Here is a 20,019-nt window from a genome sequence, read left to right as displayed (position 1 = left end):
TGCTAGTGTCGGTGGTGCCGGCGGGTGGGCGAGTGGTAAATTGAGAGGTGCCCGAAGCTGAGCTGGAGGAGGATGGTGCATCAAGGTTCAGAGTGGAAGCTGTAGAAGATTGGGTGTCCTGTGTAAGCCAGTCAACTATGCCCTCAGAATTTTTTGAGTTCAGGGTACGTGGCCTGCCTCTGCCTGTCATTTTTTTTAGATTAGTGGTACTATGCATGGAAGGTGCTGTGCCACCCTATATGAGTGTTGGGCAGTGGGTATAGTACAGTCTGGACCTGACACTCACTGGCAGTCAACTGCAATTATAAAAAATAAATTATTTTTTAATTTGCAAGGTGCTGTGCCACCGTATATGAGTGGTGGGCACTGCAGTGGGCACAGTACAGTCTGTGGACCTGACACTCACTGGCAGGCAACTGCAATTATAAAAAATAAATTATCTTTTAATTTGCAAGGTGCTGTGCCACCGTATATATATATGAGTGGTGGGCACTGCAGTGGGCACAGTACAGTCTGTGGACCTGACACTCACTGGCAGGCAACTGCAATTATAAAAAATAAATTGTTTCTGGTTTCGTGACCAAGCACATGATAACCCACAGAACTTGCAGGCTCCATGAGTTCATTGAATATGCACGCCACGCTGAGCGTCATTTTCAATTAAAAAATAAAACAAGAAAGGAAAAGTTTTAATTGTAGAGGAAGATACTGATGCATATGTCATTGAAAAAGGTACCGGGAAGGTAAGAAGGCCCCAACGGAGACCTCGTATCAAGGATTACGAGGGTAGGAAGGAAATAGGGGAATGTTTTTTGTGTGGTAAAAAGGGCCACATGGCAAGAGAGTGTAAGTCAAGGAGAGATGAAGAGAGAGAGGAGAAAGCATGACTAGTGGAAAAGGAAGAATGAAATAGAATGTATCAAGAATGTAATAGATTCAGGAGAACTTGACATGTTGGACATATGCAATGTGGAAATGTATTTACAAAATGAGATAAAACCAGTAATAACACTGTACAAGGAAAATAAATTACCTTTTTGTGTGACACGGGGGCATGTAAAACTTTGATTCACCCTCAGTATTTACCTGAAGGGATCAAAAGAAAAGGAACATTTTTTGTAAAATCAGGGAGTGGTGTAATATGTGAAGAAGATGTGTCTGAAAAACTTCTTGTAGAGGACCCACAAACAAAAAGAAAAACAGAATGTAAAACTGTGATATCTGAAAAGTGTCCGATTAACCTATTGGGCAGGGACTTGCTGCATGCACTAGACATTTCAGTTATACCAGCAGAGGGGGGTTTGAGAGCCCACCGAGCCTGTGGAACATACAGTATGTGATGAAGACTGACAGTGAACCTTATTACTGGTACAGCTTGGACTTAAGTTCCACAGGTCCAGGAAGCATGCAGCAACCCCTTCTCAAAATAGCAGAAGAAAAGGTTAAAGGGAAAAGCTATGAGGTTCAACATAATTTACACTGCACTATGTATTTTAAACATTCCATAGGAACTGATGTTGATTATGAAAGAAAATTGGGTAAATTTTCAGGGGTCAGAATTACGTTGAAAACGTTATACTGGGATCAGGAGGGAAACAGCGTGGCCACCTGTCTCCTTGCTGATGAGATATTCAAGTTACATAGGGGAAGAATTGTACCCCATGTATCAATTACTTGGAATGTCTCATAAGATTGGTATGAGTTGGGGGAACTTTTGACCGACTGGGTACATATGACACCTGAACAACAGAAAATAAAGGGAATCCAGTCTTTCAACCTTAATTGGGTCACACAATGTACTCCAGGAGTGCACCTTTCAGGAGGGTACTACGACAAGGAATGACTATTCCTCTTGACCCAGGAGGAAGAGGATGCATTGAAAGACATCCCCGACTATCTTTGGTCAAAAGGAAAGACTGATGTTGGACTGATCAAAACGGCAACTGAAGTACAAATCACCCCTAAAAGTACTATGAGACCCTATCAAAAACAATACCCCTTAAGAAAAGATGCAGAAGCTGGGGTGGATCCTGTAATTAAAGAATTGTTGAATAGAGGTATAATCATAGAATGTCCAGATTCGCCCTGTAATACACCATTGTTCCCTGTTTAGAAAACCGCAGGGAGGGTGGAGGCTTGTTCAGGACCTACAGGCAGTAAATAAGGCTGTGGTGCCACGGGCCCCAGTTGTGCCTGACCCCCATGTCCTCCTGAACGATCTTCAGCCTGAGAACAGAGTATTCTCTGTTATTGATATAGGTAACGCATTCTTTTCAATATCTTTGCATAAAGATAGTTCTGGTTTGCATTTACTTATAAGCAAAAAAAGTATACACATACGCGATTACCGCAAGGGTATTGTGAAAGTCCCACAATTTTCTCACAAGAAATGTCCAACAACTTGTCCAGGTTTACACCTCCCTGTGACAGCCAAATACTTCTGTACGTGGATGACATATTGGTGGCATCTCCTACAGAATTAAGCTGCCAAAGAGATACGCTGGCCCTGTTGTCCTTTCTTGCTGAGCAGGGACACAAGGTCAGTAAATATAAGTTGCAGCTTTGGAAGACACAGGTGAAGTACTTAGGATATACTATATCACAGGAAGGTAGGCATCTGGATGACGGCCGTAAGACGGCTATACTTCAGGTTCCTAGACCACGCACTAAGAAGGAAATGATGTCTTTTCTTGGGATGGCTAATTTTTGCAGGTCTTGGATAGCAAACTATGCAACAGAAATAGCTCCCTTAGCTGAACTGATTCATAGCACTACAATGTCAGCTAGAGACAAAATACAATGGACTTCAGGGGCAGAGAAAGCCTTTACTAAGATTAAACAATTGATTGTGGGGTCAGCGGCTCTTGGATTTCCCAACTACAAAAAGACTTTCTATCAAACAGTAGATTGTAAGGATGGGTATATGACCTCTGTCTTCACTCAGGAATATGGTGACAAGCACAAACCAATTGCATTTTACTCTACCAGGTTGGATCCAGTGGCACATAGTTTACCCCACTGTGTCCAAGCTGTTGTAGCAGCCCTGATGGCCATTAAGTCTTCAGCCACGATAGTTCTCTTTCACCCCCTCGTCTTGAGGGTTCCACATGCCATTTCAGTAGTTTTGCTGCAGGACAAAATTTCCTACTTGTCTCCAGCAAGGCATCTGTCATGCATGACCACTCTTTTAGGGCAACCCCATATTACCATTGAAAGATGTACTACACTGAACCCTTCCACACTTATGCCTACACCTGTTGAAGGAGAGCCACACGATTGTATAGCTCAAATTGATGAAAGAATACTTCCAAGAAAAGATCTCACAGATGTACCACTTGATAATGCTGATGTTACATATTTTGTTGATGGATCCAGCAAAAAGAATGATATAGGAACAAACCAAACGGGCTATGTCGTGGTAACACATAACCAGATTGTTGAAACAGGTAAATTACCCAGTTTCTATTCAGCTCAACAAGCAGATATCATAGCGTTAACCAGGGCATGTGACCTGGGTAAAGGGAAAAAGGTGAACATATATACAGATAGTCAGTATGCTTTCTCCACTATACATGTATTCGCACAACAATGGAAAAATAGGGGCATGGTCACATCAACAGGCAAACCTATCCAACATAGGGACCTCATCTTAGCCTTACTAGACAGTGTACAGAAGCCAGCTCAAGTAGCTATATGTAAGTGTGCAGCCCATAAGAAAGGGACAGATCCTATCACACAAGGGAATGCCTTAGCAGACAAGGCAGCGAAAGAGGCAGCTGGAGGTAAACAGGAAACAAACTCCTATCTTGCTAAACCAGTAGAAATACAGAAAACAATAGATGAGACCTGGCTGACAGAAATGCAGAGAACAGCACCTGAAAGCGAAAAACAAAAATGGTTATCAAAAGGAGCGACACAGGCGAAAGGTATCTACACAAGTACTGAAGGCAAACCTATCTTGCCTTCCTCCTTGTTTAGATATGCAGCCTTATTGAGCCATGGGCAAAGCCATGTCTCAAAAGGGGGGATGGTACAGATGGTTAACAAAGTGTTCACAACGTATGGTTTCACTAATTACTCAAAACATTTTTGTTTGACATGTTCAACCTGCAATAGGTATCATGTGCAGGGAGCATTTAGACCTCTACGAGGTCGGTTCCATAAGCCTCCTTACCCCTTTCGCACGATTTGTATGGATTTTATTGAACTGAACAAATGCAAAAATAAGAAATTTTGCCTAATATTAGTTGATTTATACACGAAATGGGTGGAAAGATTTCCCCTGACACTCCCTGATGGGCAGTTAGTGGCCAAGGTAATCATAAAGGGAATAGTTCCCAGGTTTGGGATCCCTTCCATCATTTACAGTGATAATGGTTCTCATTTTGTGAATCAGACAATACAGCAAATCAGCAAATGGTACATGTAACGGAACAGGGCACCCCTGACTGGGTACCTCCATTGACAGATGCTCCTAGTGCTTCCCGAGGGGCTCCAAGCACTCCACCAGACACCGTAACTACTTCAGACCCCACGAACAGCCGCAGCTTGGTTAGGGTCTCACAATCTCCTACCCACCCTGGACCTACGACAAGGCTCCAGGTTCCTGTGGGTGAACCTCCTTTCCCCAGAGAGTGCAGCACGAACAAGCTCTTACACAAGCTCTTACAAGAACTTAGTGATTCTCTAAGGGAGTATGGAGGACCATAGCAATCCCTTACTGCAGATTCCCCCAATAAGAGACAAGACTCTAGATTGAGGGTGAATAACTAATTTCCTTCTTCTTTATTGAACAGACTTATATACAGTTTTCACCCACAAGGTTACCACCCAGGTGGACCTTGTTGAAGACTGGACGTGATATTCACAATCCAATAGGAACAGAGTTTTACACTCTCATACAGTATACACAAAAATATACAATGTGGGACAATCCCCCCTCCCCCTTAGCATCCAATCCACATACCTATAAGTTTCTCTTAAGGCAGACAGACAGAACAATGGGAGGTCATTAACACTTAACAATGCGAAAGGGCAATCCACATTCCCTCCCAATACACAACAAAAGGAAAACCTGTCTGACATTGAAAGATATGTAATATACACAGCATTTAGGAAGAACAGATTTCATGGCAAATGGGAATAAATCTTTATACTCCTATATGGAGATATGGCTGGCAAATATGACCGTCCCATCTGAAGCAATTCAAACCATTAATCCTCTGTCTTCAACTTCCAGTGACGGTGAGTACTGTCACATATCTTCCCCCCCAAAGTAGACAAACCAGGTACCAGACCTACAATCGGTCAGTGCCTGAGTTAGTCGGGTAACAAGTCCCAAAGAGTCAATCCTTCATGGCAGCTTCCTTGACAAAATGCCACATAGTTTGTAAGTTTGTCTTGGCAAGGCGCATGGAGCTCTCATAGCCGATCAGCCTGTGAAAGTCTGGTTTGGGCAGGCCAGACTGGGCTTCTTGGGCACCCTGTGTCCCTGTAAGACACAGGGTGATTTAGACATAAGAGCAGCCTAGCAGGCTGAGAGAAGAACTTTCCAACCTGTAACACTCATGCGTTTTTTGTTAATGAATGGATTTGCAGCTGCAGAATTGTTACACTCAGTAGTCGTGTAGAGATTCTGTTGAACAACATATCCAACTCTCAGGACTTCATCACCGTGCACAGCCTGTTATGCAATATACATACACTCAATATGATGTTCCTGGAGTGATAGAATATATGATAGTATAGAGGTGAGAGACAGGCGATAGTATGGTGAGCACTCAGTAATAGTATTCAGGAGAGTGGTAGGTGATGGTAGTATGCAGATAGGTTCTAGCAATCATGTATAGTACAGATGGTAGGGGACAGCAGAATGTATACAAGATAGAGTAACCTAGTGCAATGATAGATGATGGTAGTCCCAAGAGCTAACAATCTTATGCAGATGATAGGAATAGATTAGATAGTAATAGTCTTTGTAATATGCAGTAGATGATAGTGAAAGTATAGGTTAGGAAGGAATCCCCTGTGGGGTACTTATCACTAGATAGTTAGTAGTAGCAAGGTCCAGTAGTAAGGAGTGATCCGGTAGCGAGATACGGGATCGGCAGCGAGGTTCCGGTTCAGTTCAGGCAAAGGGTATAGCTAGAAGCTCCGGCAGCACAAGACAAGGTAAGGTGAACATGCGGTTTGATCGAGCAATGAGTGAGAGCAAACCGGCGATTGAAATAACCGCTCATAGCGGCGCTCGGCGATGATGTCATTGCCCTTAAAGGTGTATGCGTTCCATTTGGATAGCAAGATGGGACGCAATGTGAGGAGAGAAATGGAAATAAGGGTACCATAGGTACCAGAACATTACAGTACCCCCCCCCCTTAAGGCCGGCTCCGGAAGGCCTCTAGAACTGTTTTTTCCGGGTATTTTGATTGGAAATGGCGAATCAGTCTAGGGGCATGTATATCGGATATATCCAGCCAGGTGTCGTCTTGGGGCCCATAGTTCTTCCATCGTACTAGATATTGGAGTCTTCTTCTATGGATACGAGAATCCAGAATTTCCTTTATCTCAAATTCTTCTCCGCCTTCAACTTGTACAGGAGGTGGAGGTGAGATGGTAGGCCTTATTCCTTGGTTAGGAACATGGGGCTTTAGTAGCGACACATGGAAGATGGGATGTATCTTGAGGTCTGTTGGTAATGTGAGTTGTACTGCAGCTTTTCCAATAAGCTTCTCTATTGGGAAAGGTCCCAGGAATAACGGTCCAAGTTTTTTACTAGGGATCTTTAATCTCAGATTTTTTGTAGAAAGCCAGACAAGATCCCCAATGGCATATTGGGGAGAGGGTTTCCTACGAAGGTCATAGTACCTCTTTTGTTGACTATGAGCATGTGAGATGGTGGTGTTGAGCAAACCCAGGGAATCCTTTATTTGGGTAAGATAATCAGAAGCCACTGGATTACTTGATGGCAAGATACGTGGTGGAAGAAGTGTGGGATAAAACCCATAGTTTAAGTAGAATGGACTTTGTTTAGTAGTGCTGTGGGTCGTATTGTTATAGGCGAATTCCGCCAGCGGGAGGAGGTCCACCCAATCGTCCTGTAGATATGAAGTATAGCAACGTAGATATTGCTCAATGCACTGGTTAACTCTCTCTGTCTGTCCGTTGGTCTGAGGGTGGTAAGGAGAGGTAAGTTTTCGCTCTATTCGTAGTATCTGACATAGAGCTTGCCAAAACTTCGAGATGAACTGTGAACCACGGTCAGACAGAAGTGTTTTTGGAATACCATGTAACTTAAAGACATGTTTCACAAGTAATTCAGCTGTTTGTTTGGATGAAGGTAGTCTTCGGATAGGAGTGAAATGTGCCATCTTGGTCAGATGGTCCACTGACATTAAAATGGTGTTGAATCCTTTGGAAGGTGGTAGTTCCACTATAAAGTCTAAGGATACCACTTCCCACGGAACCTGGGGTATTGGTAAACTACAAAGTAGACCCGATGGTTTTGTAGTATCAATTTTGGACCTTGCACAGATGTCACAAGATGAAACGAACTTTTGTACGGTCGTCTTCATGTCAGGCCACCAAAACTGCCTAGTAAGTAGATTGAATGTTTTAGTCATACCCATATGTCCTGCCATAGGTACATCATGCAACAATTCCAAGATCTTGGTTCGCATAGTAGGGGGTATGTATAATTTGTCGTTGTAGTAGAGGAAGCCTTCTGCATCAGCATTTAGTTGTGGTGGAGGTGAATCCAGTCCTATGCTGTGCAAAATCTCTTCCTTCAGGGAACGGACAACACCGATAATACGTTCATAGGGTATTATAGGAACTGAGGGAACCTCGGCGTAGCCATCCTCGGTTAATCGTGAAAGCGCATCCGCTTTTTTATTTTTGTCTGCAGGCGTGTAGGTCACTAGAAAATTAAATCTCAAAAAGAATAACGACCATCGTACCTGCCGGTGGGAAAGAGTTCTATTAGTCTGAAGGTATTAAAGGTTTTTGTGATCATTATATATAAGGATTGGCAATCGAGTACCCTCAAGTAGATGTCGCCAATTCTCTAATGCCAGTTTTATGGCTAGTAACTCTTTTTCACCCACTGGGTAATTCACCTCGGGGCTGCTTAATGACTTTGAGAAGAAAGCAACTGGGTGAAGTGGTGAAGTGTTTGTTGGTCGTTGTGAGAGAACTGCTCCTACTGCCATATTTGATGCATCTACCTCCAAGATGTATTGAAGGGATGGGTCTGGATGGCGTAGTATGGGAGCAGAGGTAAAGCTTGATTTCAACAAGCAGAAAGCTCCATTTGCTTCTTCTGACCATTTGAATGTTTTTTTTGTACTTGTGAGTTGTGTGAGAGGTCTCACAATGGCAGAGAAGTTCTTAATGAACTTTCTATAGTAGTTAGAGAATCCGAGGAATCTTTGTAATGCTTTGCGAGTTGTTGGCACAGGCCAATCTAGAATACAGGATATTTTGCTCCTGTCCATTTTGATTCCATTTTTGGATATAATGTATCCTAGGAATAGTACCTCCTCTTTATGAAATAAACATTTTTTTGATTTAACATATAAGTTATGTGCAAGTAGTCTTGACAACACGAGTCTTACATGTTTTATGTGCTCAGGTAAGGAATGAGAATAAATAAGTATATCGTCCAAATATACTACAACACAAACGTCAAGCAAGTCTCTGAATATATCATTTATAAATCGTTGGAAAGCTGCGGGAGCATTACACAACCCAAATGGCATCACGAGGTACTCGAACAGTCCGTATCTGGTTCTGAATGCTGTCTTCCATTCATCCCCGTAACGGATTCGAATTAAATTGTATGCCCCTTTTAGGTCCAATTTCGAAAAGTATGAAGCTCCGCGCACCTGTTCTATAAGTTCAGGAATAAGCGGTAAAGGATAACGATCCTTTATTGTAATGGTATTTAATTGTCTGAAATCAATAATAGGTCTGAGACTTGAATCCTTATTGCGGACAAAGAAGAGTCCTGCAGCAGTGGAGGAAGTAGAAGGTCTGATGAATCCTTTCGCCAAATTTTCATCCAAGTATTCCTTGAGATGAGTGAGTTCATCCTGTGAAAGAGGATAAACGTGACCGAAAGGTAATTTGCTATTAGGGAGTAGATCGATACAACAATCATAGTCCCTATGGGGAGGCAATATTTGAGCGTTTTTCTCAAGGAAGACCTCCGCCAAATCGTCATAACATGGTGGTATAATCTCCTCCGACACCACAGACAGGATCCTTCCATATGATGAGAGGTTACACTAGGTTTCACAGTAGTGAGAAGAGAAGGTTAAAGTTCTTGTTTTCCAATCGATGATAGGTTGATGTATGTGTAACCAGGGGAGTCCCAAAATAATGGGAAAATGTGGTGAGGTCGGTACATCAAAAGTGGTGGTCTCCACATGGGATTTGTCAGCAGTGACGAGGAGTGCCTATGTCTGATTGGTGATGGGACCAGAGGATAACGGAATACCGTTAATGAAACTAACAGAGACAGGTTTAAGTTTTGAAATAATAGGTATTTTATTTAAGGTAACAAAACAAGTATCAATGTAGTTTCCACAAGATCCTGTGTCAATCATAGCCTTGGTGGTGATCCTAGTTTGGTCCCACTGTAATGTCAAATGAATAAAAAGATAAGGATTAGAAAAGGAAGTTGTTAGTCCCCTTAGCAAGACATTTGAACACTCACCCTCTTTTTTGCGGACAAGGGGACAGCCGCTTATCAAATGATCCGGGGATGCGCAGTACATGCAGAGATGTTCGGATTTCCTCCTGGCACGTTCGGAAAAGGTCAAAGGTGGACGTATCATTCCTACTTCCATAGGAGTAGGGTCAACAGGCGACATCTGAGAAGGTCTGGACAATGGTAATCCCATCTTCTCAGCCTTTCTTTCTCATAGTCGTCTGTCAATATTGACACTGGTCTGTATCAGGCCATCCAAGGTGTCAGGTAAATCCGCTCGGGCGAGCTCGTCTTTAACGGCTTCTGATAGGCCGAGTCTGAACTGCGTTCGCAAGGATGTGTCATTCCACCCTGAATCAAGGGACCATCTTTTGAAATCTGCCACAAAGTCCTCAACAGGTCTCCTTCCTTGTTTTAAAGCCCTCAATTGGGTATCAGCAGTACTCGGCTTATTGGGGTCTTCATATAAACTAGCGAGTTGCGCTAGGAATAAAGGATAGGAGTTAAGGAGTGGGTCATCTTTCTCAAAGAGAGAGTCTGCCCAGGCCCGGGGGTCACCCGTCAAATAGGAAATAGCGGTACAGACTTTGATTTGGTCGGTGGGATAGGTATGAGGTTTCAACAAGAAAAGCAATCGACATGCGTTTTTAAATTCACTAAATTTACTCCCATCACCAGTAAACACTAGAGGAGGGTTTACCTTAGGTTCACGGGGCTGGGCAGCAGAGAGCTGCGCAAGACGGCCAACCTGCTGTCTTAAAGCCTGATTTTCGTTTTTTACCTCTGTAAGAGCAAGTATCAATGCATCTACTTGTTGTTTTAGTTGCATTACTTGAGTGGACAAATCTGCTGAATCCATATTTTTTTTTTTTAAGGCTCGATCAATCTGTAACGCTCATGCGTTTTTTGTTAATGAATGGATTTGCAGCTGCAGAATTGTTACACTCAGTAGTCGTGTAGAGATTCTGTTGAACAACATATCCAACTCTCAGGACTTCATCACCGTGCACAGCCTGTTATGCAATATACATACACTCAATATGATGTTCCTGGAGTGATAGAATATATGATAGTATAGAGGTGAGAGACAGGCGATAGTATGGTGAGCACTCAGTAATAGTATTCAGGAGAGTGGTAGGTGATGGTAGTATGCAGATAGGTTCTAGCAATCATGTATAGTACAGATGGTAGGGGACAGCAGAATGTATACAAGATAGAGTAACCTAGTGCAATGATAGATGATGGTAGTCCCAAGAGCTAACAATCTTATGCAGATGATAGGAATAGATTAGATAGTAATAGTCTTTGTAATATGCAGTAGATGATAGTGAAAGTATAGGTTAGGAAGGAATCCCCTGCGGGGTACTTATCACTAGATAGTTAGTAGTAGCAAGATCCAGTAGTAAGGAGTGATCCGGTAGCGAGATACGGGATCGGCAGCGAGGTTCCGGTTCAGTTCAGGCAAAGGGTATAGCTAGAAGCTCCGGCAGCACAAGACAAGGTAAGGTGAACATGCGGTTTGATCGAGCAATGAGTGAGAGCAAACCGGCGATTGAAATAGCCGCTCATAGCGGCGCTCGGCGATGATGTCATTGCCCTTAAAGGTGTATGCGTTCCATTTGGATAGCAAGATGGGACGCAATGTTAGGAGAGAAATGGAAATAAGGGTACCATAGGTACCAGAACATTACACAACCTCTCTAAGGTAGGCTGTGTTCCACAGGCCCTCCCAATGTCTGCACCCACCCAGTACCCCAAACAAATTGTCTGGAAAACAGTGTTACTCACCCAGCCAACCTCTGCCTCTCTCGCAGAACATTCCCGCTGCTGGGGATAAGTGTGGACTGGCCCTTCTCCTGGGAGTCATTTCAGCCACTGAAGAGAAGACAGGGTGGTGGGGCTCACTTTGTCAGGCTGTTGGGGATCTGGGCCGACTGTCCAGCATCCCTGGGGTGTACAAATGAAGACTGTAGCGGGTGCTGGGCAGAGGTCGGTAACACTCTGCCCTGTTGGCAGCTCTTCTGCTGGGTTGGGGTTGGCGAATACTACCCCCAGGACCTGGTTGGGTGTCTGCTGTAGAGAGGAGGGATCGCCTACCTCCTCCTCCTGGTATTCCTGCGGGGTAGGTTGGGGATCTGGACCGGCCATCCAGCATCCCTGTAGGTCTGGTGCAGAGACCGCAGTCCCATCTGCACCATTGGGGTCAGGTCTGTTGTCTCGCTGTGGTTGGGGAGAAGGAATAGCTGTCTCCCCTCCCTGGAAGGTACACTGCTGCGTGGAAGGAAGGACGACACCTTCGGGTCCCTGTAACTCCTGCTGTAGCTGGGGACATGGGTCGGCTGCCCAGCCTCCCTGCAGGGCCGGTAGAGAGACCTCGTCCCATCTCCACCTGCCATCGGTGGGTCTTCCAAGTACCACCAGTCTGTACTGTCTCTCCAACTGAAGGGTTGTGCTTGCAGGGTAGATTGGGGTGGAACGGAGCAGAGCAGGCGTTTGTAGTCCTGCTCCAGTTCCCACTCCATTCTGACCAGATGAATCAGGTCTGACCCCAGGTCATCCGCTTTGGGGAGACCCAGTGGGGCTTCCCTGGTGCCTGGATTTACCAGCGCCAAAACTCTGCTGGACCTCCAAAGTCCCTCTCCTCAAAGGCCTCCCACAGCAAGCCCGGGCCACTATAGTCCTCACCTTCCGGCATATTGTTGTCAGCCATCCAGTGGTCGTGCCGGGTAGCGTACCACTTTAGTGCCCGGTAAGCTTCATCCAGCAACAACTCCTTCAAAATCAGGTTCCACAGCTCCGTCACCCACTCATCCAGGGGTTGCTCTCCTAGGAAAGGTAACCGCAGGGCAACGTATACCTGGAACCGCTGTTTTTCGCTGGGAAGGTTCTCTCTCCACCTCCACTGCACATCCTCTAAGGCCTCATACCACATTTCCTTTCGAGTGAAATCTCTCCAGTCCAGTATGGCTTCCTCTGATAAAGGCCCATCCTGTTGGACCAAGTGTTGCTGCAACCTCCAGAGAAACTCCTCCTCATATGGGGACGCTGCACGGGTGTTATCTTGCTCCATAACGTTACCGGTATCTTCGAGCTGCTTCTCCTCACACTAGGACGCCATCCCATCACTTGCCACCAATGTAACTGAACAGGGCACCCCTGACCGGGTACCTCCGTTGACAGATGCTCCTAGTGCTTCCCGAGGGGCTCCAAGCACTCCAGACACCGTAACCACTTCAGACCCCACAAACTGCCGCAGCTTGGTTAGGGTCTCGCAATCTCCTACCCACCCTGGACCTACGACAAGGCTCCAGGTTCCTGTGGGTGAACCTCCTTTCCCCAGAGAGTGCAGCACGAACAAGCTCTTACACAAGCTCTTACAAGAGCTTAGTGATTCTCTAAGGGAGTATGGAGGACCATAGCAATCCCTTGCAGCACATTCCCCCAATAAGAGACAAGACTCTAGATTGAGGGTGAAAAACGAATTTGCTTCTTCTTTATTGAACAGACTTATATACAGTTTTCACCCACAAGGTTACCACCCAGGTGGACCTTGTTGAAGACTGGACGTGATATTCACAATCCAATAGGAACAGAGTTTTACACTCTCATACAGTATACACAAAAATATACAATGTGGGACAATCCCCCCTCCCCCTTAGCATCCAATCCACATACCTGTAAGTTTCTCTTAAGGCAGACAGACAGAACAATGGGAGGTCATTAACACTTAACAATGCGAAAGGGCAATCCACATTCCCTCCCAATACACAACAAAAGGAAAACCTGTCTGACATTGAAAGATATGTAATATACACAGCATTTAGGAAGAACAGATTTAATGGCGAATGGAAATAAATCTTTATATTCCTATATGGAGATATGGCTGGCAAATATGACCGTCCCATCTGAAGCAATTCAAACCATGAATCCTCTGTCTTTAACTTCCAGTGACGGTGAGTACTGTCACAGTACAGTATTGACTTAAAAAAACATTGTGTCTATCACCCACAGTCTGCAAGTACCGTAGAAAGACAATGGTATTTTGAAGGGTAAATTGAGAAAATGAATGGAAGAGACTGGTAAAAACTGGATACAGTGTCTGCCAATAGCCATGCTAAGCATGAGAGTAACTCCCACAGCGAGGGGGTTGACACCTTATGAGATACTGTACGGGAGACCATACTATATCCCACAACTTAGGCCATTTGTTAGGGTAGATGAGGAAATGGATTGTGAACTAGCAAACTATATGAGAAAACTGTTAACATCTAAGGAAATATTGTCTCCAAACTCTCTTACAGGTCAAGAAACTCCGGCAGAGCAGGGCACCCTTGTGCAACCAGGGAATTGGGTGTGGATCAAAATAATCAAGAGAAAACAGTGGTCAGATCCAAGGTGGGAAGGGCCTTATCAGGTACTATTGTCTACACCCACAGCTGTAAAAGTAGAAGAAAGAGTACCTTGGATACATCTATCACATTGCAAGAAAGCAAAGTATCTAGGGCCAGAAGAGGGAGCGCCCACAGAGCCATGATTGTACGTCTGGCTACAAAGGGGGGTGACTCCAATAGGGACCACTCTTCTCAAACCCGGTGAAGAAAATGGAACAAGATAGGCTCATAGGGGCGATAAAACAGCCTAGGGAAAGACAGCTATTGGAACCTGGGTATTTTACTAAGACATGGACAGGTAGGATCTTATTAGGTGGAATGGTAGTCGGAGGGATTATAGCACTGATATTGATACTCTTGGACATCAACTCCCCTCAGTGGGTCAACAGGGTAAAGTCAGGAATGACAAAAAGAGAGATAAAAAGAGGGGACAAAGATGGAGTATATACTATGACGGTCAATGAGGGGGTTACCACAATGATGCAAATTGATATCTGTAGCATTAACTACTGCCCCAGTAATTGGAATTTAAGGTATAGTAGTAAAAAATATGAGAGATATCTGTGCGGATACCCCACCAGTTCATCCTGGAGTAATGTATGGTGGACAACAGATAAGTTAGGATATTACAACAAAGGTGCTGTAGTCCCTGAGAGTAAAAAGGATTTGGTATCCAGACTGTCAATAAGTCAATTTACTTACGTGGGCTATAACCATAACTTTTTGACTGTAACCTTAAAAAATCCTAAAAGCACTGACTCTGGAGATTATGGTTTAGGAATAGCTGTCCTATGGAACTATGGATCAGACCTTTTGATGAGAATAAGAATCCAAGTCACACCTAATACTCCTCCAACATCACTCCCAGTAAACCCCGACTTAAATCTTCCTGATACTAAATCTGAATACCTATTTAAAACAGTTTTGCCAACAAAGAACAACTAAGTATTGAAACAGGATATGGAGATAAGAATGAATGGATAAAATGGGTTAGATGGACTACTAAAAGTAAGGAGCAGGGAAATTGCATTTCGTGTGCCAACTCACGACCCTACTTAGCAACAGTCCACTTCCTGGCTGACGAAACAGATTTGACGTGCATAATAATGATGTTTAAAGAGAATGTAACAGATGACCAGTGCAAAAATGAGCAGGAGTTATACCCGGCAAATAAAATGTGGAGTGTGCCCCCATTAATTAGAGTAGTTCCCGGAAATTTTACTTGTTTCATCAGTACTGATGAGACAGGACAACAACGAGGGGAGCTACCCTTGTCTTACTGCCCCCAGAACGTACTTATCACAAGTTCACCTTACCAACAGACATGGTTTGAGGATCAGGAGAAGCAATTAGCTGATGTATGGTGGTTATGCGGGGATATGAAGCTTAGGCCTAAACTCCCTCCCAGGTGGAAAGGGAGCTGTGCTTTAACACACTTGCTTCTTCCCTTTTATATGATACCTGTAGGTGCTGAAGTAAAAATGCCTCGGTTGGAGAAGCACCACTTTCGCATGAAAAGAGAAACACCTCGTTTGACAATCGAGTCTATGTTGATTCCATCGGAGTGCCACGAAGAGTCCCTGATGAGTTCAGAGCACAGAACCAAGTATTAGCCGCACTCACCTCCATCTTCCTATGGGTACAGCCCAACAAGAACGTTGACTGGATAAATTACATCTACTATAACCAGCAAAGGTTTGTGAACTATACCCGAGACGCTCTTAAAGAACTAGCCAGCATACTTGATGCAACTTCGTTGGTAGCCTGGCAGAATCGTATTGCTCTCGATATGATGCTGGCGGAAAAAGGAGGTGTGTGTAAGATGTTTGGAACTTTTTGTTGCACCTTCATTCCTAACAATACAGCTCCTGATTGTAGCATAATGAGGGCTCTGCAAGGATTGCAGATGCTATCTGAGGAACTAGCAGAAAATTCTGGGGTGGAAAACCCCTTAACTGGACTCTTTGAGACTTGGTTTGGTAGGTGGGGTGAACTGGTGAAAAATGCGTTGATTTCAATAATAATGGCCGCCACAGTGCTAACTGTGTGTGGTTGCTGTTGCATTCCCTGTGTTCGAGGACTCCTCCAACGTTTCATTGACACCTCTTTGACAAAGACTATGTACTTACAAGGGGACTCAAACGAACTATACTCAGGATTTGGTTCAAAGTCAGATGACGACGAATTCAAAGACTCTGCCCCAATCTCTCATGTATGAACTATATGATGAATCTAGGCAAAATCTGGGAAGCCAGGATGCTGATGAACCAGTCATAAATGAGTATAATTGGGGGGGGGGGGGGGGGAATGTTAAAGAAATTATGAATGTTTCATAATTATTATATGTGTTATAATCATTTATGCTTTCCTAGAACTGCATTGTTTCAGCAGATTCTGCTAATAATTTAAACAGTGGCTACTGCATATGCTGCCATATGTTTTTTGTTAAAGACCTCATATGAAGTTTTCACATTAACAAAGACTTACACTATATTGCATGATGTTCGTATATCCTGTCCAGATGTTTTGTAGACGAAGTAGAATACAATAGACTACTGTTCAACCCCCACCCCTTAGGATATATTAAAGGCTGTACAGGCCATCAATCATTGTCCAAAGGAAGGGGGGGTTTCAATCTTAACGATGTTCAAAATGTATATAAGGATAGGAGACACATATGCAAACCAGACGGGTCATAGTAGCTAATAGTAGTATATCGGTGTAACCTGTCTCCTCGTATACGAGTATTAAACCTGTCTTTCCTTGTATCAGCTTGTGGTCTAAATGTGATTTCCCTTACACTAGTGTACCTGCTGGAGCACACTCTGTGTGGAATCATGGACAGGGCACTTGAGGCAGAACAGCGGCAGGAAGAGGACTTCCTTTCCTCACAAGGCCCCCTTTATGCAGATATCATTCCTGCAGGGCCACAAAACACACATGAGGAAGAGGAGGAGGAGGAGGAGGATTTCAGCAGCATCGATGTAGTGGAACAGGATAGCATACAGCAGTCTACAAGGGATGGTTTGGATTCCCCAGAAACCACAGAAGTTGAACGTGATTGGGGAGAGGTTGCTCCTGCTCACAATGTCATCCTTAGTGACCCAGAGGACTCAGAAGCTCATGCCTCCTCCAACTTACGTTGCATGGGCTCTCTGATTTTGCAAAGCCTGCGAAAGGACCCGAGGATTCGTGCTATCAAGGAGAGGGATAATTACTGGTTGGACACCCTTCTTGATCCACATTACAAGGGTAAAGTTGCAGAGCTCATCCTGCCTTTGCAGAGGGAGCAGAGGATGAAACATCTTGAAATTTGTTTGCCGCCTTTGCAGACACTGGGAGGGTCAACATTCTCCCTGACTTGTTTCTGTCGCATCGTTCAGCCAAAGGAGGAGCGGTGAAGAAGGCTGCCGGCTGACCGATGCCTTTAAACAGTTATAAGATATTCTGCACTGATGGGCACGAGGCCACACTGATATGCTGTCCTGATGGGCACTGATATTTTGCATTGATGGCCACTGATGGAAACTAATGAGGCTGCACTGATGGGCACTGATGAGGCTGAACTTATGGGAACTGATGAGGCTGTATTGAAGGGCACTGATAGATTGTCGTTATGGTCTGTGGTTTACAGATGACAGGGCGGGTAACAGGAAGGGGTGTGGCCTTTACAGAAAGGGGTGGGTCATATGTAAATTAGGGGGTGCCCAAGCATAGTTAGGCCTAGGGCAGCACAAAACCTAAATACACCACTGGGTTTAGGTCACTACCAACCCCCAAGGCCTAATTTTTCTGCACTTGTATGACAGGTGCATACAATTTAAATGACGTATGTCATTTTTAACAGCAGGACCTGTCCCTGTGCCCTGCTAACTGTGAGGGGCTACGGTGTTCAGGCACCACTAACACCAAAGGCCCAATTTTTGGCACTTGTATAGCACATGCGATTTCAAATTTGCATGGAATTCTTACCAGCAGGTCCCGTTCCTGCACCCACCAAGAGTAAATGCGAGGGGTTACGGTGTTCAGGCACTATCAACAAGCAAGGCCCAATTTTTCTGCACCTGTATGACAAGTACATGTGATTTGAAACTTGTATGTATATTTGTATATGACATTTTTTGCTTTAGAAATGTTAGTATAGCTGCAGCAGGTTTATACATTGTATGCATGTAGATACCCTACTTTACAGGCACATTCAGGGGACCCCCCCAGGCACGATATTTAAAAAAATGAAAAATTCCTTCACTTTCACTTTAAGCCTCATTAAAATCAGTAAGTAAGTCAGTGCTCCTTTAAAAATGATTGTTATTTAAAACTTTTTTTTCATTGCTACATGTTCCCCAGGTCAGGACCTGGACCCCCATACACTTTTTTGAGGCAATAACTTGCAATTAAGCCTTCAAAATGAGACCGTTTTGGTTTTCTGAGGTACGAGTCCCATAGACTTCATTTGGGTCCATTTGTTCGAACAAACTTTTACTCTGTTCGCAGTGTTCTGGTGTGAACTGAACCGGGGGGTGTTTGGCTCATCACTACCCCACATCCCTTAAAGTCCAGTTTTGTTAGGAGGGATATGGGAAGGTTACTTCCTCCCTATCTTTTCCTTGCTCCTACTGTCCAATATTACATTTATGGATGTGGATGTGGGCAGTTGTCCCTAGAACTGATATACATATTTAACTTCCCTGGGTTACCGGAATGGTTGCTAACGGCCGAAGAAAGTTTCGAAAATTGCCATTTTTCTCTCAAAGACTGTGTTCTAATGCTCGAGAGATGTGTGAGGCCTGCTCAACATGCGATAGGGAGGGTGAGATGAATAATAAAATGCACAGTGATGGTTTCCTATGGCAACGGAAGAATCTTTGCCTGGATTACAAATTGTCTGATCAAGTGATGTGCTGGAGAGCGGGATAAATGCATCTTGCTGTACAAAAGGACTGTGTCTGCTTAACAGTAAATGGTGCAAGTTTGGACGGAGAAAATGGCGGCCCAGGGCACATGGATCGGTGTACCGGGAGCCATGTGTGTGCCGGAGTTATACAGGAAAATGTTTTCCGTGCATCCAATGACAGCGGGACATTCTTCCAAAATAGTGGCAGTGTGGATGCTGTAGAGAAAATTGTTGACCATGCATTTAATGACAGTGGGACATTTTTCAAATACAGTATGGCGAATCTTGCTTGTACAAGTGCTAAGAAGAGAAATGTTGGCCCTGCATCTGACAGCGGGGACAATTCTACTGACTTGCAAGGAGGGTCATTTGGCTCAGAGTGATGGAGGCGCAGCTGGAGCCCTAGTACAAGTAAGGATGGCGGATGCGTGCAAGCAGAGAAGTAACTACCATGCAGGCTGAGCTGAGATGGAGCGGCATTGGAAGGGTTACTGTACTGCGCGGGAAAGTTCTGCCTAGCAGGAGGAGCCACCGCCAATTTAGAGTCGTTGGCGGAGACGCCGCAGACGCACAGCCAATCCTGAGAAGGAGGGAAAGTCCATAAATGACTTCCGCCTCTGGGTGGTGCTGAGAGGGAAACACATGTGTGGAGGAGCAAGATGGAGAGAGGCGGAGGGCAGTAGAGGCTGTCCCATGTGTTGGCGGAGAACCTGCGGAGCACCGAGAGCCGAAAACATCCACCCTGTGGGATACAGGGGTGCGGCTGGTGCCCGACGGAAGACTGTGCACCACAGGAGGTGTGGAGCACTTGGGCCTGGCTGTCAAAATGAAACATGCAAACAGCATCATCCCTAGTTGTCATCTTGTGCCGCTCATTTTACCTTCTGACTCACCCCTGTTATTACTTATCAGCAGGAACCTATATAGCACTTATCAAAACTACTCTTTACTTCTCTACATATAAAAATCAGCTGACAGCAGAGAGGGGGGGGGGGGTGCAGAGGGAGGGGCATATCAGAGGTTC

The 20,019-nt window shown here is 44.5% G+C and overlaps 1 protein-coding gene across 1 annotated transcript in view; it reads left to right on the top strand.

The window, feature by feature from the left end:
* Nucleotides 1-2,389: 2,389 nt before the first annotated feature.
* Nucleotides 2,390-20,019, top strand: part of LOC309567401 (uncharacterized protein) — a gene marked incomplete at both ends in the record, with an annotated part of 190,669 nt that continues 173,039 nt past the window's right edge. Inside the window, one exon of the mRNA XM_082272802.1 lies at nt 2,390-2,988. Within this exon, the coding sequence (XP_082128928.1) occupies nt 2,390-2,988 (599 nt within the window). The remainder of the gene's footprint in view (nt 2,989-20,019) is intronic.

This window comes from Pelophylax lessonae (genome assembly GCF_965119305.1).
Source record: "Pelophylax lessonae genome assembly, chromosome: 11".
Taxonomy (NCBI): domain Eukaryota; kingdom Metazoa; phylum Chordata; class Amphibia; order Anura; family Ranidae; genus Pelophylax; species Pelophylax lessonae.
The sequence above is the reverse complement of the archived record's forward strand: the minus strand, read 5'-3'. Positions and strand labels throughout refer to the sequence as shown.